This window comes from Mus pahari, chromosome 6 (assembly GCF_900095145.1).
Source record: "Mus pahari chromosome 6, PAHARI_EIJ_v1.1, whole genome shotgun sequence".
Taxonomy (NCBI): Eukaryota; Metazoa; Chordata; class Mammalia; order Rodentia; family Muridae; genus Mus; species Mus pahari.
In genome coordinates, this window is record NC_034595.1 from 52,696,466 (window position 1) to 52,714,484 (window position 18,019).

General features: G+C 39.7%; 1 protein-coding gene across 5 annotated transcripts in view; it reads left to right on the plus strand.

Annotated features, from left to right (window-relative positions):
* Positions 1-18,019, plus strand: part of Lepr (leptin receptor) — an 81,224-nt gene that overhangs the window by 13,069 nt on the left and 50,136 nt on the right. For 3 of the 5 annotated variants that reach the window (XM_021199582.1, XM_021199583.2, XM_021199584.2), the window contains exons 3-5: positions 1,552-1,881; positions 3,828-3,951; positions 13,916-14,121. In XM_021199582.1, coding sequence (XP_021055241.1) covers positions 1,552-1,881; positions 3,828-3,951; positions 13,916-14,121 — 660 coding nt within the window. Of the gene's footprint in view, positions 1-1,548; positions 1,882-3,827; positions 3,952-13,915; positions 14,122-18,019 lie in introns of all 5 variants that reach the window. The other 2 variants (XM_029540151.1, XM_029540152.1) reach the window with 1 other exon arrangement.

Below are 18,019 nucleotides of genomic sequence, written 5' to 3' on the forward strand. Positions count from 1 at the left end.
CATTTTGATATGAATTGCATCGAATTTCTGCAGATTTGGATAGTAGATTTTTTTAATAGTTATCCTTTCAATTGTACAAAAATAGAATATTTCCCCATTTGTGTTGTCTTTAATTTTTTTCATCCACCTTTTATAGGTAGTGTAGAAATCTTTCACTTCCTTGATGCTTTTAAAAATGTAGTTATTATAAATGGGACCTCTCCTCCTTTTTAATTCTAGTCCCCTTTCTTTTGAGACAGGGCTCTCACGATGTTGCCCAGGCTGGTTTTGAAACTGATGACCCTAGTGAACCTTCTGCCTCAGCCTCCTGCATAGCTGGAACTACAAATGTCCTATAAGTCTATTTTTTAAAAAATCTTTTTCCTGTGTTTTGATGATCATTGTCATCTAAAGTCTATAGCTCATATCAGAGTTCATTTTTGTTCATTCTGGCCCTTGGACAAATGCAAGATGACATTTCCCCACTGCTATAGAAATCAGCATTCCTACCTGCTTATTCATCCTTCTACTCCACAGAAGTCCCGGCAAGCAGTGGCCTTGGTGGCATCATGCAGATGTGCCATTGTGATGGCTTCCTAGGGATATACTTGTAAATGTCCTATGTCCTCATGGCTTGGTTTTGTACTTCTCTTTTGAACAGAATATTATGCCTTTGTCTGAATTAGGCAGTTTATTTATCTATTTAGAAATCAAAGAACATTGTTTGGTTCTCTTTCTTTACACTCTCTTCAAAACTCTCATTCCATACAAATCCATACACAATTCTCAGAACTCTCTGTGTTGGTGAATATACACAATGAGAAAGATTATTTGGGTTCATGTGTAAAATGAAGATGTATAGTGAGTCAATTGTTCATTTTCAAAAAGCCCTTGTTTAAAGGTAAGTGTAGAACCTGAGGCTTTTTGGGTACAGTTCTGTGAGTGTTCTTAGTTTCATGTTTAAAAGGTCATGGTTCATCCACAGTATGAGTTTCCTGGAGGGAATGTTGTTGTTTTTCGTCATTTCCTGGGCAGTGCATGGGGCGTTTCCTATGTGACATCATACATCTGGAGGCTCCTGGGAAGGTTCAGGAGACCTCAAACTGTCTCTAAGTCAAAGACAAACTCTCTCTGAAAGCGATCAGTGAAAATTGTTAACACACTGTTGTGAGTCTTTTAATGAATTTTAAGAGTGCTTTAGTGCTTATTGATAAATTAAGCACTCTGATATTCCTTATTTATTCTGAAAAGTTAGATAATTTTCATATAAAAAGGAAGAAAATTGATGTAATTTTTTTTCATACTAAAATGTAAACTTGTTAGATTAATGAGGAAAATTGATGCAAGAATTTCCAGAGGAGAGGTGGAATTAGTTCAGTAAATACATCAAGTTCTCAAGTCTACTTCACTGGAAGGTAGAAGCTCAGGGTTGTTTATTAGACTCTGATCCAGCACTCTGAAGGTTAAATATTTCTACTCAAAAATGCTCTACCATTTAATCTCAAGTACTTCCTTAGTTAATCTTCATGAAAATGATGGCTTGTTTTCTCTGTCTTTTTGCTGTCCTAGCAGAATTTCTTTATGTGATAGCTGCACTTAACCTGGCATATCCAATCTCTCCCTGGAAATTTAAGTTGTTTTGTGCACCACCGAACACAGCCGATAACTCCTTTCTCTCACCTGCTGGAGTCCCAGACAATGCTTCGGTTCTGAAGGGGGCTTCTGAAGCAGTTGTTGAAGCTAGATTTAATTCAAGTGGTATCTACATTTCTGAGTTATCCAAAACAGTCTTCCACTGTTGCTTTGGGAATGAGCAAGGTCAAAACTGCTCTACACTCACAGACAGCACTGAAGGGAAGACACTGGCTTCAGTGGTGAAGACTTCAGTTTTTCGCCAGCTAGGTAAGTACTTTTATGCCCCAAGTATATACAGTATTTTGTTCTGCCTGCATTCAGTAATATGTTTTGATTCTCTAAAACGTCTATGGATTAGATGTCTTTTTATGTAATTAACATATATTATAATTTTTATATTAGTATTAAAATTAGGGCTCATTGTGTAACTAGTAAATATACTCCGATAATTTTATATTCTATAAAACATTAAGGGAACTCTTTTTACATGTAAATACACTATTTGAAGTCTAAATTTTCTTGGAAGTGCAAAATGCACACTTTAGATAAAATATCAAATTATTAACAACACTGTTGAAGTAACTAAATTTAAAAATATTTCTGAATTATAATGAATTGTACAAGCTAAGAATCTCTCTGAAACAATGCATGTTATTCTGAGTGAGTTTAATTGTTGTCATAAGAATTATGCACCCTGAAAGCTTAATTTTGTATATGACAATTAGAACAACAAAATTATTTCTAAGGTTTTTGAAAGGGAAGAGAACACTTAATTGAGTCAATTATATGAAACGACCCATATATGGAAAAATAGGTATACGTAAGTAAGGACTCTTATATAGTGTTCTTTGGGATTTCACAGTCAATGCTAATGACCCTTCAGTCCACATAATTCTTCAGACTGACCTCTGTAATGGAGAATGCTTAATGATATCCCTAGTCTCTACCCAGTAATAAGAGAAATATGTCCGGCCACCATAGTGGCATGCGAGAGACAAAGACATGCAGGAGGATTGTCAGCTCCTGTCCGGCCTGGGTTACAGAGTAAGACCCTGTTTCAGCAGGCAAACCAAGCTAAAGAAATCTTCAGATGTTGCCAGATGTTCCCCCATCTACCTAGCTGCTCGCTTTTGATTACGTGGGGAGAAGCACCCCATGTTTAAGCCAGTTTAAGAGTAAGAAGGGTTTGGAGAAACAGCTCAGTGGGTAAGAGCACTTGCTGCTTCTGCAGGAGGCACAGGTCCAGTTCCCGCCATTCAAGTCAGAAGACTCCCAACCACCTCTAACTCCAGTACCAGATGATCTGATGCCTAAATTAGCAAGAATGATTTCAATTCAGTTCATAAATAGAACGAATGCCTTAGTCAATCTATTGATTTTTTTTAAAAATATGATAAGAATGAGCAGAACCTTAGTAGTGAGTCTTGAACAATAAAAACGTTATCACATTCTTTACTTCTGGAGGGGAAATATCATAATTTTGTATGAAAATGGCTAATAACCAGGTAATTTCTAAGGGAACTGTTTTTGTGACTAAAATGAGTAGGGTAAATACTAGCTATCATTCATAGATTCATAGTAAGATTTCAATTTGTTACTCTGTCACTTAGGTTTCTCCTTCATACAAGGTGCCCAGTAACTGGGAATACTTCTCATTTGGAGAAATATGTTAATGTTGTCTCAAGTTAGTTTTGTCTTGTTAGTCGTAGATTTTTTTTTTTAAAGATTTACTTTCATTTTTTGTTTACATACATGCGTGTATTTCTGTATAAACAATGACACATGTGCTCGGTTGCCTGTGGAGGCCAGAAAATGTTCTTCCATCTCTAGGAGCTGGATTTACAAGGGGCTACAGGCGTTGTCTTATTTGATGTAGTGATTTCCCTTGAAAAGTAAACATTAACTAAGGCGAATAAAAGCGAGTCTTGTCCTGTTTAAGTGGCTTGAGATTAAAATGAAGTTGAGGAATAATAATTGAATTTAATTCTCCGATTTACAACAGGCTGGGGTGATGATGGGGGCTAAGGGACTAAAATGAGGGTCGAAGACACTGAGCGGCTCACCTAAGTACATCCCTACCAGGGCCTGTTTTCCCCTCTCAGGATGGGCAGCAGAAGTTGTATCAGAACACTGCTAAATTCAATTTAGTGCTTCTCTTTCACTGGGTTGTTGAAAGTGTTTTTCAGGTTTAATGCAGTTTATTTTTAATGCAGGTGTAAACTGGGACGTAGAGTGCTGGATGAAAGGGGACTTGACATTATTCATCTGTCATATGGAACCATTACCTAAGAACCCCTTCAAGAATTATGACTCTAAGGTCCATCTTTTATATGATCTGTGAGTACCGATGAAATTAATTTGGCTGGCTGTATGACCTGATTTGTTTAAAGCACAGAAGTGGATTATGACCCCTTCCCATTCCCTGCACCTCTTTTTGCAGCCGTGTACATTGTAGAGAGTGGTTTGGATGTCTTTTAGACAACAGTCTTCGCCACTAGGTTTCCCCTCTCTCTTCCTGTTTATTTAGGCACAGAGATATTGCAGATACGGATGGACAAAAAGAAATGTGGATGCTGTCAGACATGCCTCTGTGTGAATTGCCTAATGTGTTCATTATATGGATTACCCCATGCTCTTTTTGATGCATCCCCATCCACTTGCTAGATGTGAGAGGTTTTCCACTGTGTACAAACCACATTAAAAAACATTGCCAACCAGAATAGCTTTAAAAACTTGATATTGATGAAAAGAAGTTAAACGGATGGGTTACAGTTGGAGGTGTGTTAGAAGGACTGTAGTCTTGTTGAGGGATTGATGTGATGTGAAGAATCTCTAGCTTTCTAATGATCTGGTGAATTTACGAAGCCAGTAGAACTCAGAGCCGCCATGGCAGAAGAACTTGGGTTTCCAGGCAGTCCCCCTTACAGAAGCAGCCATCTGGGGAGGGCAGCCAGATTAGAGATGTGTTCAGGAGAGCACCCAAATTGAAAGAGCTGATAATGCTTTGCTAATGAAACGGAATGTGTGTTAGTTAATTGAACTGTCATAAAAAAAAAACAATAGAGTTTTCATATAGCTCTCTATTTTAAAGATTCTGGGAGAGTACAATGTGCTTACAATGAAATAAACCTTTCACTTCTATCTTTAAAAATGCCTACATTGTAAGACATAGAAGATAGAAAGAAGGGCTATAAAAAGCCATCTTCTAGACAGGGCACAGATATTGAAATCATAAACTCACAGTGGTTGTGGTTGCTTGAACTGAGCCTGTTCATGGCCGGCTCTGTCAATAGTCAGTCATGGATGTGGGAGGGTTTCATGGGGGCTCTACTCTATGTATTAGTTACTTTTTGTGACATAACATCATGACTAAACCAATTTATAAAGGAAAGAGTTAACCTGAGCTTATGGTTTCAGAGGGTTAGGATCTATGATGGCAGAGTGAAGGCATGGCAGCAGGGATAACTCACATCTCAAAATGCAAAGTAGGAAGCAGAGAATGCCTTGGGAATGGTACTAGTCTTTTGAAACCTCAAAGCCAACCCCTAGTGACACACTTCCTCCTGCTAGGCCATACCTCCTAATCCTTCCAAAATAGTTCCACCAACTGGGAACCAAGTATTCAAATATATGAGTCTGTGGGGGCCATTCTTATTCAAATAACCACCCCTTCCATGCTGAACTAATAGCCACAGGTAGATTCTGGGAGAGGGGGAGTCATTGTCTTTACTTGTGTACCCCCTCTTAAGCCCACCAGGCCCCATGATTACTCTGGTGGCCCTGGTTAATGTCAGTGGGTCGCAACAAAAAAAAAATATATGGATTATTTATGTTTAGTTCAGGTATTTTGAAAGACATGTGCTCATAAGTAAGCACATGTGTCCCTTCCATCTTTGATCTGAGAGGCAGGTGGTGAAAGGGCACCTCCTCTTATAGCACAGCAGCAGCTCTAAAGCTATATCTGAAGACAGTGACACTGTACTCACATACATAAAATAAACAAAAATAAAAGAATCCAATTTCCAACAGGAAGTGCTGGTGATAAAAGGAAGAATGAATGTTTGTGAGGCCTTTAGCTTGTGCCATAGTTACTTATTGGCTTTATCAAAAATGTGTATTTTGTCAAGTGGAATTCAGGTTGTGCCACCCAGATGGCCATGTGAGCTATTACGTACATTGAGCCCCTCTGTGGCCTCAGTTGGTAGCTAAAGTGATTGTTAAGGTAATTCCTTTGATGTATGTCATTCTATCTGTATGAAAGAAGGAAAATTATTTTTAAAGTGATTGAATAAAGAGTCCTAGGGCTTGAGAAATTTACAGCTATAATTTAGGTAAAGTTTAGTTGATTTCTCTGAGTCACTTTGGTCAAAGGGGACCACTGATTAGATAATCAACTCTAAATCCAAATAAGAACACTTAGTCTATTACATTTCTCCTTCTCACCTTATACCAGGAAAGCTTTATACTGACTGTCTTATACATTTAAACCCTTGGTGATTCATTTTAAGCCATAGGCAATGGGCCTTCATTCCCATTACTTTAGTATGCACAAATCATTATGTATAATCTATCATATACTTAAGGAGACATCTCACATGATCATCTCAATTGATACAGGAAAAGCCTTTGACAGAGTTCAACATCCCTTTGTGGATGAAAACCTTGAAGAAATCAGGAATAGAAGGAAAATACCTCAACATAAAGACCACGTATGACAGACCTACAGCAGTGTGTGTGTGTGTGTGTGTGTGTGTGTGTGTGTATCTATATTATTTATATGTGTGTTTGTAGGTCCAAGTCTATAGAGGGGATCATGAGAGGAGAGGAATATATCTTAAGGAAGGCAGGAAATATGATAATGAAATACACATAATTGGAAAGCAAAAGTGGAGCACTAACCCAGGTAGAGAGGGAAGCAGCTACAGAGGAGAGGAGGCCATATAGGAGCAGTGGAGAAGGAGATGGCTGAGACCAAAGTGGACGGGCATGTAGCTATGAAGAAGTTGCAGTGAAGCCTAGTGCTTTGTATTATTATCTAAGCTATTAATTAAAAGTAAAAGAAAACCTCAAAAAGGTATAAAAAATGAAAAAATAAACAGCCGTGAGAAAGTGTCAAAGTGTCAACTATTGAGAGTTACTGTCTTCATCTCTGTGGTAGACTATCAGTTCTCTGAGACTTTGGGCCCGTCTGTAAAAGGAGAAAGATGCTGAGTTACAGTTGTCCCCCAACAAATGAGCTCCCAGTGACGCTGCCTTCCTTCTGAGTGCTCCCTGTGACGCTGCCTTCCTTCTGAGTGCTCCCTGTGATGCTGCCTTCCTTCTGAGTGCTCCCAGTGACACTGCCTTCCTTCTGAGTGCTCCCAGTGACGCTGCCTTCCTTCTGAGTGCTCCCTGTGATGCTGCCTTCCTTCTGAGTGCTCCCAGTGACACTGCCTTCCTTCTGAGTGCTCCCAGTGACACTGCCTTCCTTCTGAGTGCTCCCAGTGACACTGGCTTCTTTCTGTGCTCAATGAACATGGTTGTAAATAACGAAAGGAGAGTCAGGGCAGTGCGGGTGGTGCTCAGTCCTGCACAGTTAAGTTAGCCATATTAATTTATCTTTAACACATACATAAGAGAGTTGAAAATGTGAAAGTAACTACACTTGTAGAAATACTATATCTGTATTTCCATGGCTGCCCTTGTTTGTAACTAGTAATTGCCGAGACACAGGACTGAAAGGTCAAGTTTGACAGTCCTTGCACCTGGGATTAACTGGCTTACCAGACACATAGAAAAAAAATCATAATTAGATTCTAGTTAATTTCCCTTTTTGGCCAGGTTAGAGAGGGAACCAACTAACCAAATTATGATCTAGCAGATTTCACAACCAACTGGTTGCCCTGGTTAAATTTTGTCAATTTGACGCAAGTCTAGACATACTTGGGACATACTCTCAGTTGAGGGGCTGCCTCCACCACACTGGCCTATAGTATAGTATGTGTCTGTGCAGCATTTTCTTGCCTGCTGATTGATGTGGAGGGCCCAGCTCTCCTGGACAGTGCCATTCTGGGCAGGTGGGCCTGAGTTAGATAGAAATCAAGTCAATTATCAGCAGTCCTCTGTGCTTTCTGCTTCAAGCTCCTGCTTTGAGTTTTTTGTGGTCACATTCCTCCATAATGGGCTTGACCTGTCCACCAAATAACCCCTTCCTCCCTCAAGCTGTTTTTGGTCCTTTTTCATTATTATTTAATAGAAAAGAAAGCTAAAACAATCTAATTTTTAAATGAGATCGATCATGATTGTCAGTGGAATGTACTTCCATAGGGTGGATGGATAAATCCCTGGCCTATATCTAGTTGTTAGGGCACTCAGTCTCCCACTTGTGGCTCAGTCCACATGGGCAGTTGCTCTCTGTGGCATAATCTGCCAGGATTTCCAGACCTTCTGCTTGTGTCATAGTCCATGTATGCTATAAATCCAGGGTCATCCTTTGCCTGGGGTTGGGTATGGGGACTTGTAAAATAGCCTACTCAGAATAGAAGCTTAGTGAGTTATCTTATCCATGTTTAGATTTTAAAAATCAGTTCTGGTGTCCGGTCATCAGTGCTGGCTCCATTTCAGGGTGGGAAGCTCTTTGCTTTTTTTTTTTTTCATCAATGAGGAATCTCTGCTTCTAGGGTGCTTAAGCCCAGAAAGGCAATTTCTTCTGAAAGGCTGGGGGCTTGGAAGCCAGAGAGAAAACATATGTTGTCCTATGTCCAGATACCAATTCCAGGCTACTGTTGAGTGTCATGGCGGGGTTGTTAGCTTCTAGATCCAACCCCATTCTGAAAACCACTTTAACATCTCTGAATGCTTTGATACTGATAATGATCTTATGCATAGCGCTTTGTACGGCAAAGTTTTATAACTAAGCTTACTTACTTAGAAATGTTGAGATTTACTTTAAAATAGTAATTAAAGGTATTATTTTATTTTAAGGAAATCACTCCCTTGTTACATTAAAATTCACAAAATACATCTTTCAAAGTGTAAAAAAAAAAAAGGTATATTTTCCAGGAGCTAAAATCTGATATTTAAAAAGGATTTTAAAAACCCTATAAATATGTCCTCAAAGGGAAAGCATTGTTTGAGCTCAGATATTAATGTTTGTCTGAGCACTTGAAGGAGAGAAGCTCTAAGAAATGTGATATTCTGGGACTGCTTTAGACATTTATTTTAGACCAGGGAGGAAGTTCTTCCTTTCCTTTACTTTTGTAAGGTCCCTACTGTGTCCAACCAAATTCTGAGCTGAGTGTGGGTAATAGTGTTTATCACACACTTGTTTTTCCTAGAGAGAAGACACACACAACTATTCACTCCAGAGGGGGCACCCATGGCAGACCAAAGTGAGGGTACCACCAAGGGCCAATTTGGTGAACCAATGAGTTTTATTGGGATTAATTATAGGAATATGGGTAAAGGGTTACTTATATGAGAAGAGATGGCTCAAATACAGCTACATCACTGAAGCCCACCCCAGCATGGATGACTGCTCACCAAAGTTGGGGACCTGGGACCCACTGCACACATGGAGGCAGCTCAACAGGTTGAGTTTCCAAGTGACTCAGTTGGTCTAACCCTCTTCCAGTTAGGCTGGCTGATTTCCGCTGCTTATTGTTTCCTTGGTGGTGGGGTGAGGGGTGAGGGTGGGGTGTGCTGGCAAATCTGGTCAGTTTCAAAGACTTCGTGAAGCTCTTCGAGTCATTTACCTTCTGACTTAAAGAACTTTCCTACACGATAGAATGTTTCAGCCTGTTAGGAAATATCTACACAATATGCTTCGTTGTGGAGCTGAAGTACGCTTTAAAAATATAAAATGCTAAAACCAAGTTTGAAAGTGTGGCCATGTAATAAAGAGAAGGACAGGACACATGAACTAAGGAATGCCCAACAGAAATTAAGAGTAGGTAGGAGAGAGTACAGAGCATTTGCAAGTATGCAAGACATAGATGGAACAGCTGGATGAGTGAAGGCTGAGTGTGGTTGATCTTGGAAATCATAGAACACAGGGGACCATGGACCAGGTCAGTTGAGAAAGCGCTGCCTGTGAAGTCACATGGGTGTTTGGACCTTCCTGGCTACAAAAGGCTGGTTCCCTTTTTTTTGCTCCCCGGGTTTTGTTTTGGTTTGTTTTGTTTTGGTTTTTTTTTTTTTTTTCTTTAAATCAGCCCATGGTGATTACAAAACCCGCATGTCTGAGCTTCAGGGCCTTGGATTCACTGTTCTCATTGACCCTGTCTAATTTACGCATTGTCAAGCACATTCTTTGACGTCACTTTTCCTAGAAACTCAGCAAGTAGAATTCCACATTCTGACTAGCTCTCCTCTCAACCATGCTATTCCCATTCTCCCCCTCCCCCATAACTTCAGGAACGGTTTCCCCATGAGTCTTAGCCTCTCTCTCGGGGTAGTTAGTCTCATTTCATGACCTCCTGGCTTTGACGCTTTCTTAATGGGAGACACCCAAGTCCTTTCCTGAGTGTCCCTCTGGCAAGCAGCTTCACTGGACATACTCAGCTCTTGTTGTGCTTGTGTCCAATATTAATGGACACAATGTTAAGACAGTCTTGTTTATCTCCCTCTCTACCAGGAAATGCCTGACCCCAGATTACCCATGGAGATGACGTGAAGGTTCTGGATGTTGCCTAACCAGGGAGAAGCAGAAAAGTTTTTTTTGGAGTGACCCAAGGTCACTAGGCTTTTCCTACCTCACTGATTTACCTCGGTTTTAGGATTCATCCTAAAAGCTTGGTTTCTCCTGTGGATAAGCCCTTCTCTCTTCTGTCTTGCCCAGAGCCATTTTTTTTTTTTGATTTAACTTACTTCTGGAGAGGCTAGATACCACATCACTCCCATGTCCTTCCGTGAGAGAGCTAGCCATATTTTGCTCAGCTGGTAGGCCCATGAGGATGGAACTTTCCCTCCTGACCTTGGACCCTGTCTTCTGTTCCTTTGGTAACATTCAAAAGAAAAGTTCCTTCTTAGAATTTAAATTGCTCTATGAAGAAGTAGTTGGATCCAGGCCCCGTGGAGGCCCACTAAGGCAAAGCTTCTTCCCCGTGTTCTAAGTTCTACTTCTGGCCCTGGGAGACTTGACCTTCTAAACAACCTCTGTTTATGAGTTAACCAGCTGCCCTGTCAACAACTGGGCAAGGACTCTATTCCTCTCTTCTTCCCTGAAGTAGGTTGATGCTCACGCCTCTCACCTAAGTCTATCCGACTGCCCATGAGAGTTCTTTCTGCTTCTCCCTTTCTTCTTCTTTCTTCCTCTTGTCCTTGTTGATTCTCCATTTGTTTGGCGAGAGAACTTAGAATAGTACCGTTCACCTCCTCTGTAAGACTTATTTAGGTCAGAGCCTCCCACCTTGGCCAATCCAGTGCCTCTCAGGTAGAGGTAGAATGTTTGTGTGTTTTTGTTTTTAAAGACACAGAATCCGTGAATTTTTCAAATGAGGTCTAAGAATCATTATTCTTTGTATTATTTGATATTAGTAGGATAAAGTTTTGTGGAGCCATTTTTACAGCTCACTGGTATGAAACATCAAATAGGCAATTTGCAAAGCTAAGATAGGTAAAGTTCTTCTTCAAGAACTGGGGACTGAGGTTCCCACTGTCAACTTTCCTAAGTCAGGACCTTAGATAGTACACTTTTACACTAATTTAGCTTAGGCCTGTTTTTTTTTTTTTCCAGAATGCTAATGATTTTATAGAGAAATTTTCTGGGAAGAAAAAAATGTACCAAAAGTCAGAGTACCAAATGTACCTTCTATGAACTCTGTGTAGCTGTTAACAGTGAATTTTAAGTTCTAAATATTTATGTCACTAACTAGAAAATTTTGCCCAAGGTAAAGTTCATAAAGAAGCCAAATTCAAAATCAAATTGACAAAAGTTCTTGCATCATTATGTACTTTCAAGTACATTTTGTTCACATATAAGAATTAAATACTAGCAGTGTGTGTGTGTGTGTGTGTGTGTGAGAGAGAGAGAGAGAGAGAGAGAGAGAGAGAGAGAGAGAGAGAGAGAGAGTACAACCTTGAGTGTCAGTCATCAGATCCCATTCTGTTTTGAAGCTGGGTGTCTTGCTTGTTACTAATGTATCAGGCTAGCTGGCCTGAGAGCTGCTGAAGAGTCTCCTGCTTCTATTTCCATGTTACAGTGAAAGTACTGGGATCATAGATGCTTGCAATTATATCCAGCTTTTACGTGGCTTCATTGAATTCAAAATAAGGTCCTCATGATTGTATAGTAAGCACTTTACCCACTGAGCCATCTCCCTCAGCCTCTATGATTCCTTCTCTTCTTCCTCGAATGTGTCCTAGGGTTCCATTGCTATGAAGAGACACCATGACCACAGCAACTCCTATAAAGGAAAACATTTCATTGAGGCTGTCTTATAGTTTCAGAGGTTTAGTCCATTATCGTCATGGCAGGAAGCATGACAACATGTGGGCAGATATGGTGCTGGAAGATCCAAGAGTTCTATTCTATATCTTGATCCACAGGCAAGACAGAGACCATGGGCCATACTGGGTGTAGTTTGAGCATATATGACCTCAAATCCCACACTTCCTTCAATAAGGCTACGCCTCCTAATAATGCCATTCCCTATGACCAAGCATTCAAACCCATGAATCTGCGGGAGCCATACCTTTCCAAACCACCATAAACACTATATTTAATTCTCATATATATTCTCATATATATTCATATATATAATTCTCATATATAAGCTTATTCACTTTTGAAGGTAAGTAATAATTAAATAGATAGTAGCAAGTTCTGTGTTTGGGTCCACTTTCCCCTTGTCCTGTCAGAAAGTCTGCTGCTCTTGGCAAACACTGTTCTTCTAGGGGAGGGATGGCTTGTTTTGTACAGTTTGGCAATGCTAGATGATGGCTTGCTGCAAGGTGAACTTACTATGGCTAGGATGTGGAGAACTAAACTCACTACATGGGTCAAGTTGTTTGACAGTGTTGTTCAGCTCTTAATCCTGATTCCTTTTGTCTACTTATTATATTATTAGAGAAAAGTTGAACTTTTCGTGAGTAGTTATGAAGTAGCCTATTTCTTCCTGCTATTAAGTACACACATATGGTATGTACTTTTGGTGACCCTCCTCCACAATTATTTTTGATATGAATGACTTCTTTGCCTTGGAAAATAATTATTGTATTCCATTCAACTTTATTGACATTAATGTAGCTCTTCAACTTTATTTTGATTTATCTTGAAATAGCATATCTTTTTCAAACCACCTTCTTTAGTGAATTTGAGTTTTAGTGTTAAAATGGATTTCTTATGAGAGGCTTATAATTGGGTCTTATTTTTTTGCCCAATTTGCTACTGAGTGCCTTCTAAGCAAGACATTAAGGCTATTTGCATTTAATGCCACCAACTCTAGTCTCAAGCTTTCTATTTTTATTTCTTTTCTCCATTTTTTGTTTGATGTTTGTTTTGGGGTCTTAGATTTTGGATTTTGGAGTCAGAGTTTCTCTGTAAAGCTCTAGTTGACCCAGGACTTGCTCTGTGGACTAGTCGGACTTCGAACTTGAGATCTGTCTACCTCTGCCTCCCAAGTGCTGGGATTAAGGGCGTGTGCCACCACGACCCTGTTGAATTTTTTCTCAGCTTTAGCATATTCCTAGGGTTCCATTTAATCTGCTTTGTTCCCTATTCGCTTTATTACATGACTTATTATTTTAGTAGCTTTTGAATTATGACACATCTTAGAATCTAAGCGACTCTATACCACTTTGTATGTCGTGCATCATTTCAGGTGTATAGTGCCAGCTCCCTCAAGCTTGGTGTTAATACTGCATACTTTAGTTCAGTCTATGCAATACCCTGTAAATACATGGCTGCCAATCTTGACTTAATCAGACAATAAATAATTATCCTTGGAGTCAAACCATTCCTTTGAGTGACTTCAGATTTCAAGCTTCTTTTATTTTCCTGTGCCCAGAGCCTTCCTACAGCATTTTTATAATGCAGATCTGAAGATGATTCTTTTAAGTTTAGGCATGTCTGAAAAAGCTTTTATTTCATATTTGTTTTTAAGGGTATTTTTACTGTGGGTGGTATGTTAGGACAGTGGCTTCTCTTTCTTGTTAATGCCTTTGCCCTCTTGCTTATGCTATGTTGACAGTCAGTCTGCTCTAACTCTCTATTTTTTTTTTTCTGATATAGCCCACCTTTAAGCTGGATTTGATATCCTGCTTTCCAAATCTGCTCAGTCTCCATACCCATCTTATGTTTTGTTCTTATATTTAAATGTAGGCCTGAAGTCATAGATGATTCGCCTCTGCCCCCACTGAAAGACAGCTTTCAGACTGTCCAGTGCAACTGCAGCCTTTGGGAATGTGAATGTCATGTGCCGGTACCCAGAGCCAAACTCAACTATGCTCTTCTGATGTATTTGGAAATCACATCTGCTGGTGTGAGTTTTCAGTCACCTCTGATGTCACTGCAGCCCATGCTTGTTGGTAAGTTGCACTTCAGAGTGACAGTGACCCTAAAAAAAAAAAATCAATCACACAAAGCTGTTGAAAGGTTACTTGTGGGTTAAAGATTTTCACTGGCTTTCATCACAGTGATCACTACTGAAAAACATGGCTAGTCCTAGGGTGTTATTGGCAGCTTCTCCACGTGTTCCCAGTAGTAAATGTCTCTAACGTTAGCACTGAAATGGTCTTTGGAAGCAGCTGTGGCTCCTTTAAGTCTTGGATTTAGTGAATGGATTTGCATTATTTGATTACCATCATTTATGTCGTAGGTAACTATTTTTGAAAATAATTAAAAACATATTTCTCCAATAAATATAACTTAGAATTCATGTGTGCATGGATTAATAGAGGCTGGAGACACTGTGAGGAATGGGGCAGGGTTCCTACTCACACAGCAGAGCTGTAGCACTGAGCGGAGTCAAGTCAGAACAGTAAACAGTCACGCCATCCACTACGCAGTCCATCCAAGTACAAGACAACCCCACATGGGTGGGAGACCTCTTGTTTTTTATTGCAAAGATCCTCAAGCCTCCTTTAATAAACTTACATATTTAGTTCACAGATGTCAATCACATAGGCAGCTATTGATGTACTTCCTTAGTTTCATATATACTGTGAGATACATTGTGTTCAATTGTATGTTACTTAGCAGCCTTCCTATCTTCTACTTCCTTTTTCTGAAATGATAACATGTATCTCTTCATATGTGTGTAGGTGCATGAGGAGGCCAAAGGTCAATGTTGCATTTCCTCCTTTATTGCTCTTCCTTATTTTATTTCATTTTACTTTATTGGGAGAGGATTTCTCACTGAGTCTGGAGCCCACCAGTTTGGCAAGACTAGCTAGGTCCTGGGCTTCAGGGATCCATGTATCTTTGACCCCTCGGCACTCGGAGTGTAGGCACACACTACTGGGCATACGTTCCTGTGTTTTATGGGGGTGCTAGGGATCCAAAGTCAAGCGATAGGCACTTTACCAGCTGAGCAGTCTCATCACCCTCTAGACAACTCGCCACATCTGCCTTTGATTCATGGGTCTTGATGCCACTGAACACACTTGTCCCTTTCTCTCTCACAATTTTTTACACAGCTCCAAACATTGCTTCTTTTTACATGACCTAAGATGGTACTTTTGGACCCTTGTTTAACATTTTTTTAACAATAGGACTTTCAAGTAATTTGTTCTCTAGAGACATAAGCATGGTTCTTTTGTAACATAGTGATAATAATACCCAAGCAATTCAATTGTGGAATTACATCACAGGAAAAAATGATAAAATATTTATTTAGTGTCATATTCTTATCTTTTCAAAACTAGGTAATTCAAAAAGCACATAGATCAGCACTGCATTTAATTTGATTTCCAAAAAGAGTAGTTAAGGTAGCATGTGACCATTGAATTTATATGTATTCAGAAATTCTTAATTCTGCCCTAATACTGAGATGTTAGAAAAAAGTCAATTTCTTATATTTGAACTTGAAATTTGTAAGTGCTGTGAAAGAATGAAGATGTATTATGTAGTAATGTTTATTTGGGGATTGTCATTTCCACTGTGATGGCCAATGATCTATTTAGTATTAACTAAACGAAGAAGAGGTAGATACGTAAAACTCCAGAGTAAGAAATGCTTCAAGTCAGAACATATTCTCTGTGTGGAGGAAAAAAATCCCTGTGATGAGTGAGGAGCACTCAGAAGTCCCCAAGTGTGGAGTTAATGGAGTGTGCCGCTAAGGAGATTGGATCAGAGTTATAAGGGACAGAGAACGCCAGAGGCCAGGGTTAGAGAGTTTGGATTTGCTACCATTCATATGGAAACTCTTGATTAAGGGTTGATAGGGTCAGACGTGTGATATGATCATATGTATCTATATGTTCAGATTCTATTCTACCTTGTGAAGAATGTAATTATTAAAGGGGAAAGAACAGGTGTACGAGTAGGAAAGCCTAGATGGAAGGCTGTAAAGATTGGCCAGTTGGTTTAGGGCTTTTGCAATAAAGGTATATAGAACTGGTGAGATTCTTTTGTAGGAGCTGGAGGACAGAGAGGAATTAAGGTTTATCCTTCAGTTGGACATAAAAATCCCCATCAATGAAAACACCAGTTCTTCAGAGAGGAATGCTGGGGGTTAGGTGTATATGAAGAAATCAAGGTCACTTTGTGTTTGAGATGAGTCCTATGAGGTATTGAATAGGCAGTTGGCTGTAAGACTCCATAGTTCAGGGGAACTATCTATCTATCTATCTTTGGGAGTTGTTAGCATATGGATTCTGTCAGATCATTCAGTTAGAATTTAGGAAGGAAAACACTAACTGACTTTAGTAAGACTTAAGGAGACTGTGTTGTATTAGAAACTGTGGGGAACAAGGAGTTGTAGGGGGCTGCAACCCTGTAGGTGCAACAACAATATGAACTAACCAGTACCCCCTGAACTCGAGTCTCTAGCTGCATATGTAGCAGAAGATGGCCTAATCGGCCATCATTGGGAAGAGAGGCCCCTTGGTCTTGTAAACTTTATATGACCCAGCACAGGGGAAGGCCAGGGCCAAGTAGTGGGAGTGGGTGGGTAGGGGAGCAGGTGCAGGGGAGGGGTATAGGGAACTTTCGGGATAGCATTTGAAATGTAAATAAAGAAAATAATAAAGAAAGAAAGAAAGAAACTGCGGGTAAAAAACCTTTCACTGAAAGTGTTTTCAGGTATGTAGCACAGTGTGCTAAGAAACAGAATAAACTTAGTTGGAGAGTGTTACCAGACTTGGTAAAGGGTAGTTATCTTGATCACAGCTGAGTTTGTGTTGGTGAGGAGGAGCTGACCAAGGTAGGGTGCTTAGATGGAAGGTAAGTCTCCCCAACTCTTGATGAGTGGGTGAGCAGCATCAGTGCTGAGCTGGGTATAGGAGAGCTGGGGAAACATCTTTACGCAATACATAAAGATACATATATATCTTTACATATGTTTCCATATAACTGCAAAGATAGGAAATGTGAAATAGCCTGCAATTGTATGTAATTTCACTACTTTTTGTTGTTGTTGTTGTTGTTGTTTTTTCGAGACAGGGTTTCTCTGTGTAGCCCTGGCTATCCTGGAACTCACTCTGTAGACTAGGCTGGCCTTGAACTCAGAAATCCNCCTGCCGCTGCCTCCTAAGTGCTGGGATTAAAGGCGTGCACCACCACTGCCTGGCTTAATTTCACTATTTTTTACTGTATTTATTTATTTATTTTTTAAGTTTACATGTTGTTTTTGCTCCTGGGAATACAGTAAAATTTACATGTTAGTGTTTATACTAACTTAAACTTGTAACAAGTCACAAAAAATAAGTGTCTTCAGATTTGAATAAAGGAAAAGACAAAACAACATCTCTAAATTCATGAACAGATGGGATGTGTGAGAACTATACCAGTTTTGGTTGAAAATATCATTGAAACTAGTAAATGTGTGTCATTGTGGTGGTAATGTTCACACACTCATCAATTCCTATTCGTTATATACACCTTGCAAATTTCAAGACATGCTGAGGTGAAAATGGATGCACAACTTGCCATGCATGCACACTTCTTCTTTCCAATGCACTCTATTTGTTAATTTCACAAGTATGGAGACTGGAGACATGGCTCACCATTTGAAGCACTTGCAGAGGACCCAGGTTCGGTTCCCAGCACCCACATGGCAGCTCACAACTGCTTGTAGCTGTTGGAGGCTCTGACATTGCTTTCTGGTTTCCTAGGGCAACCAGATGCACATACCCATGCAGAGGCACACACACACATACATAGAAATGAAAACAGAATAAATTTTACAAAACAAAGTATGAATTTGCGATAAGCCCCTTGAACTTCAGAAGTTAAAGATTTTCAATATTCTACTGCAGTGTGAGT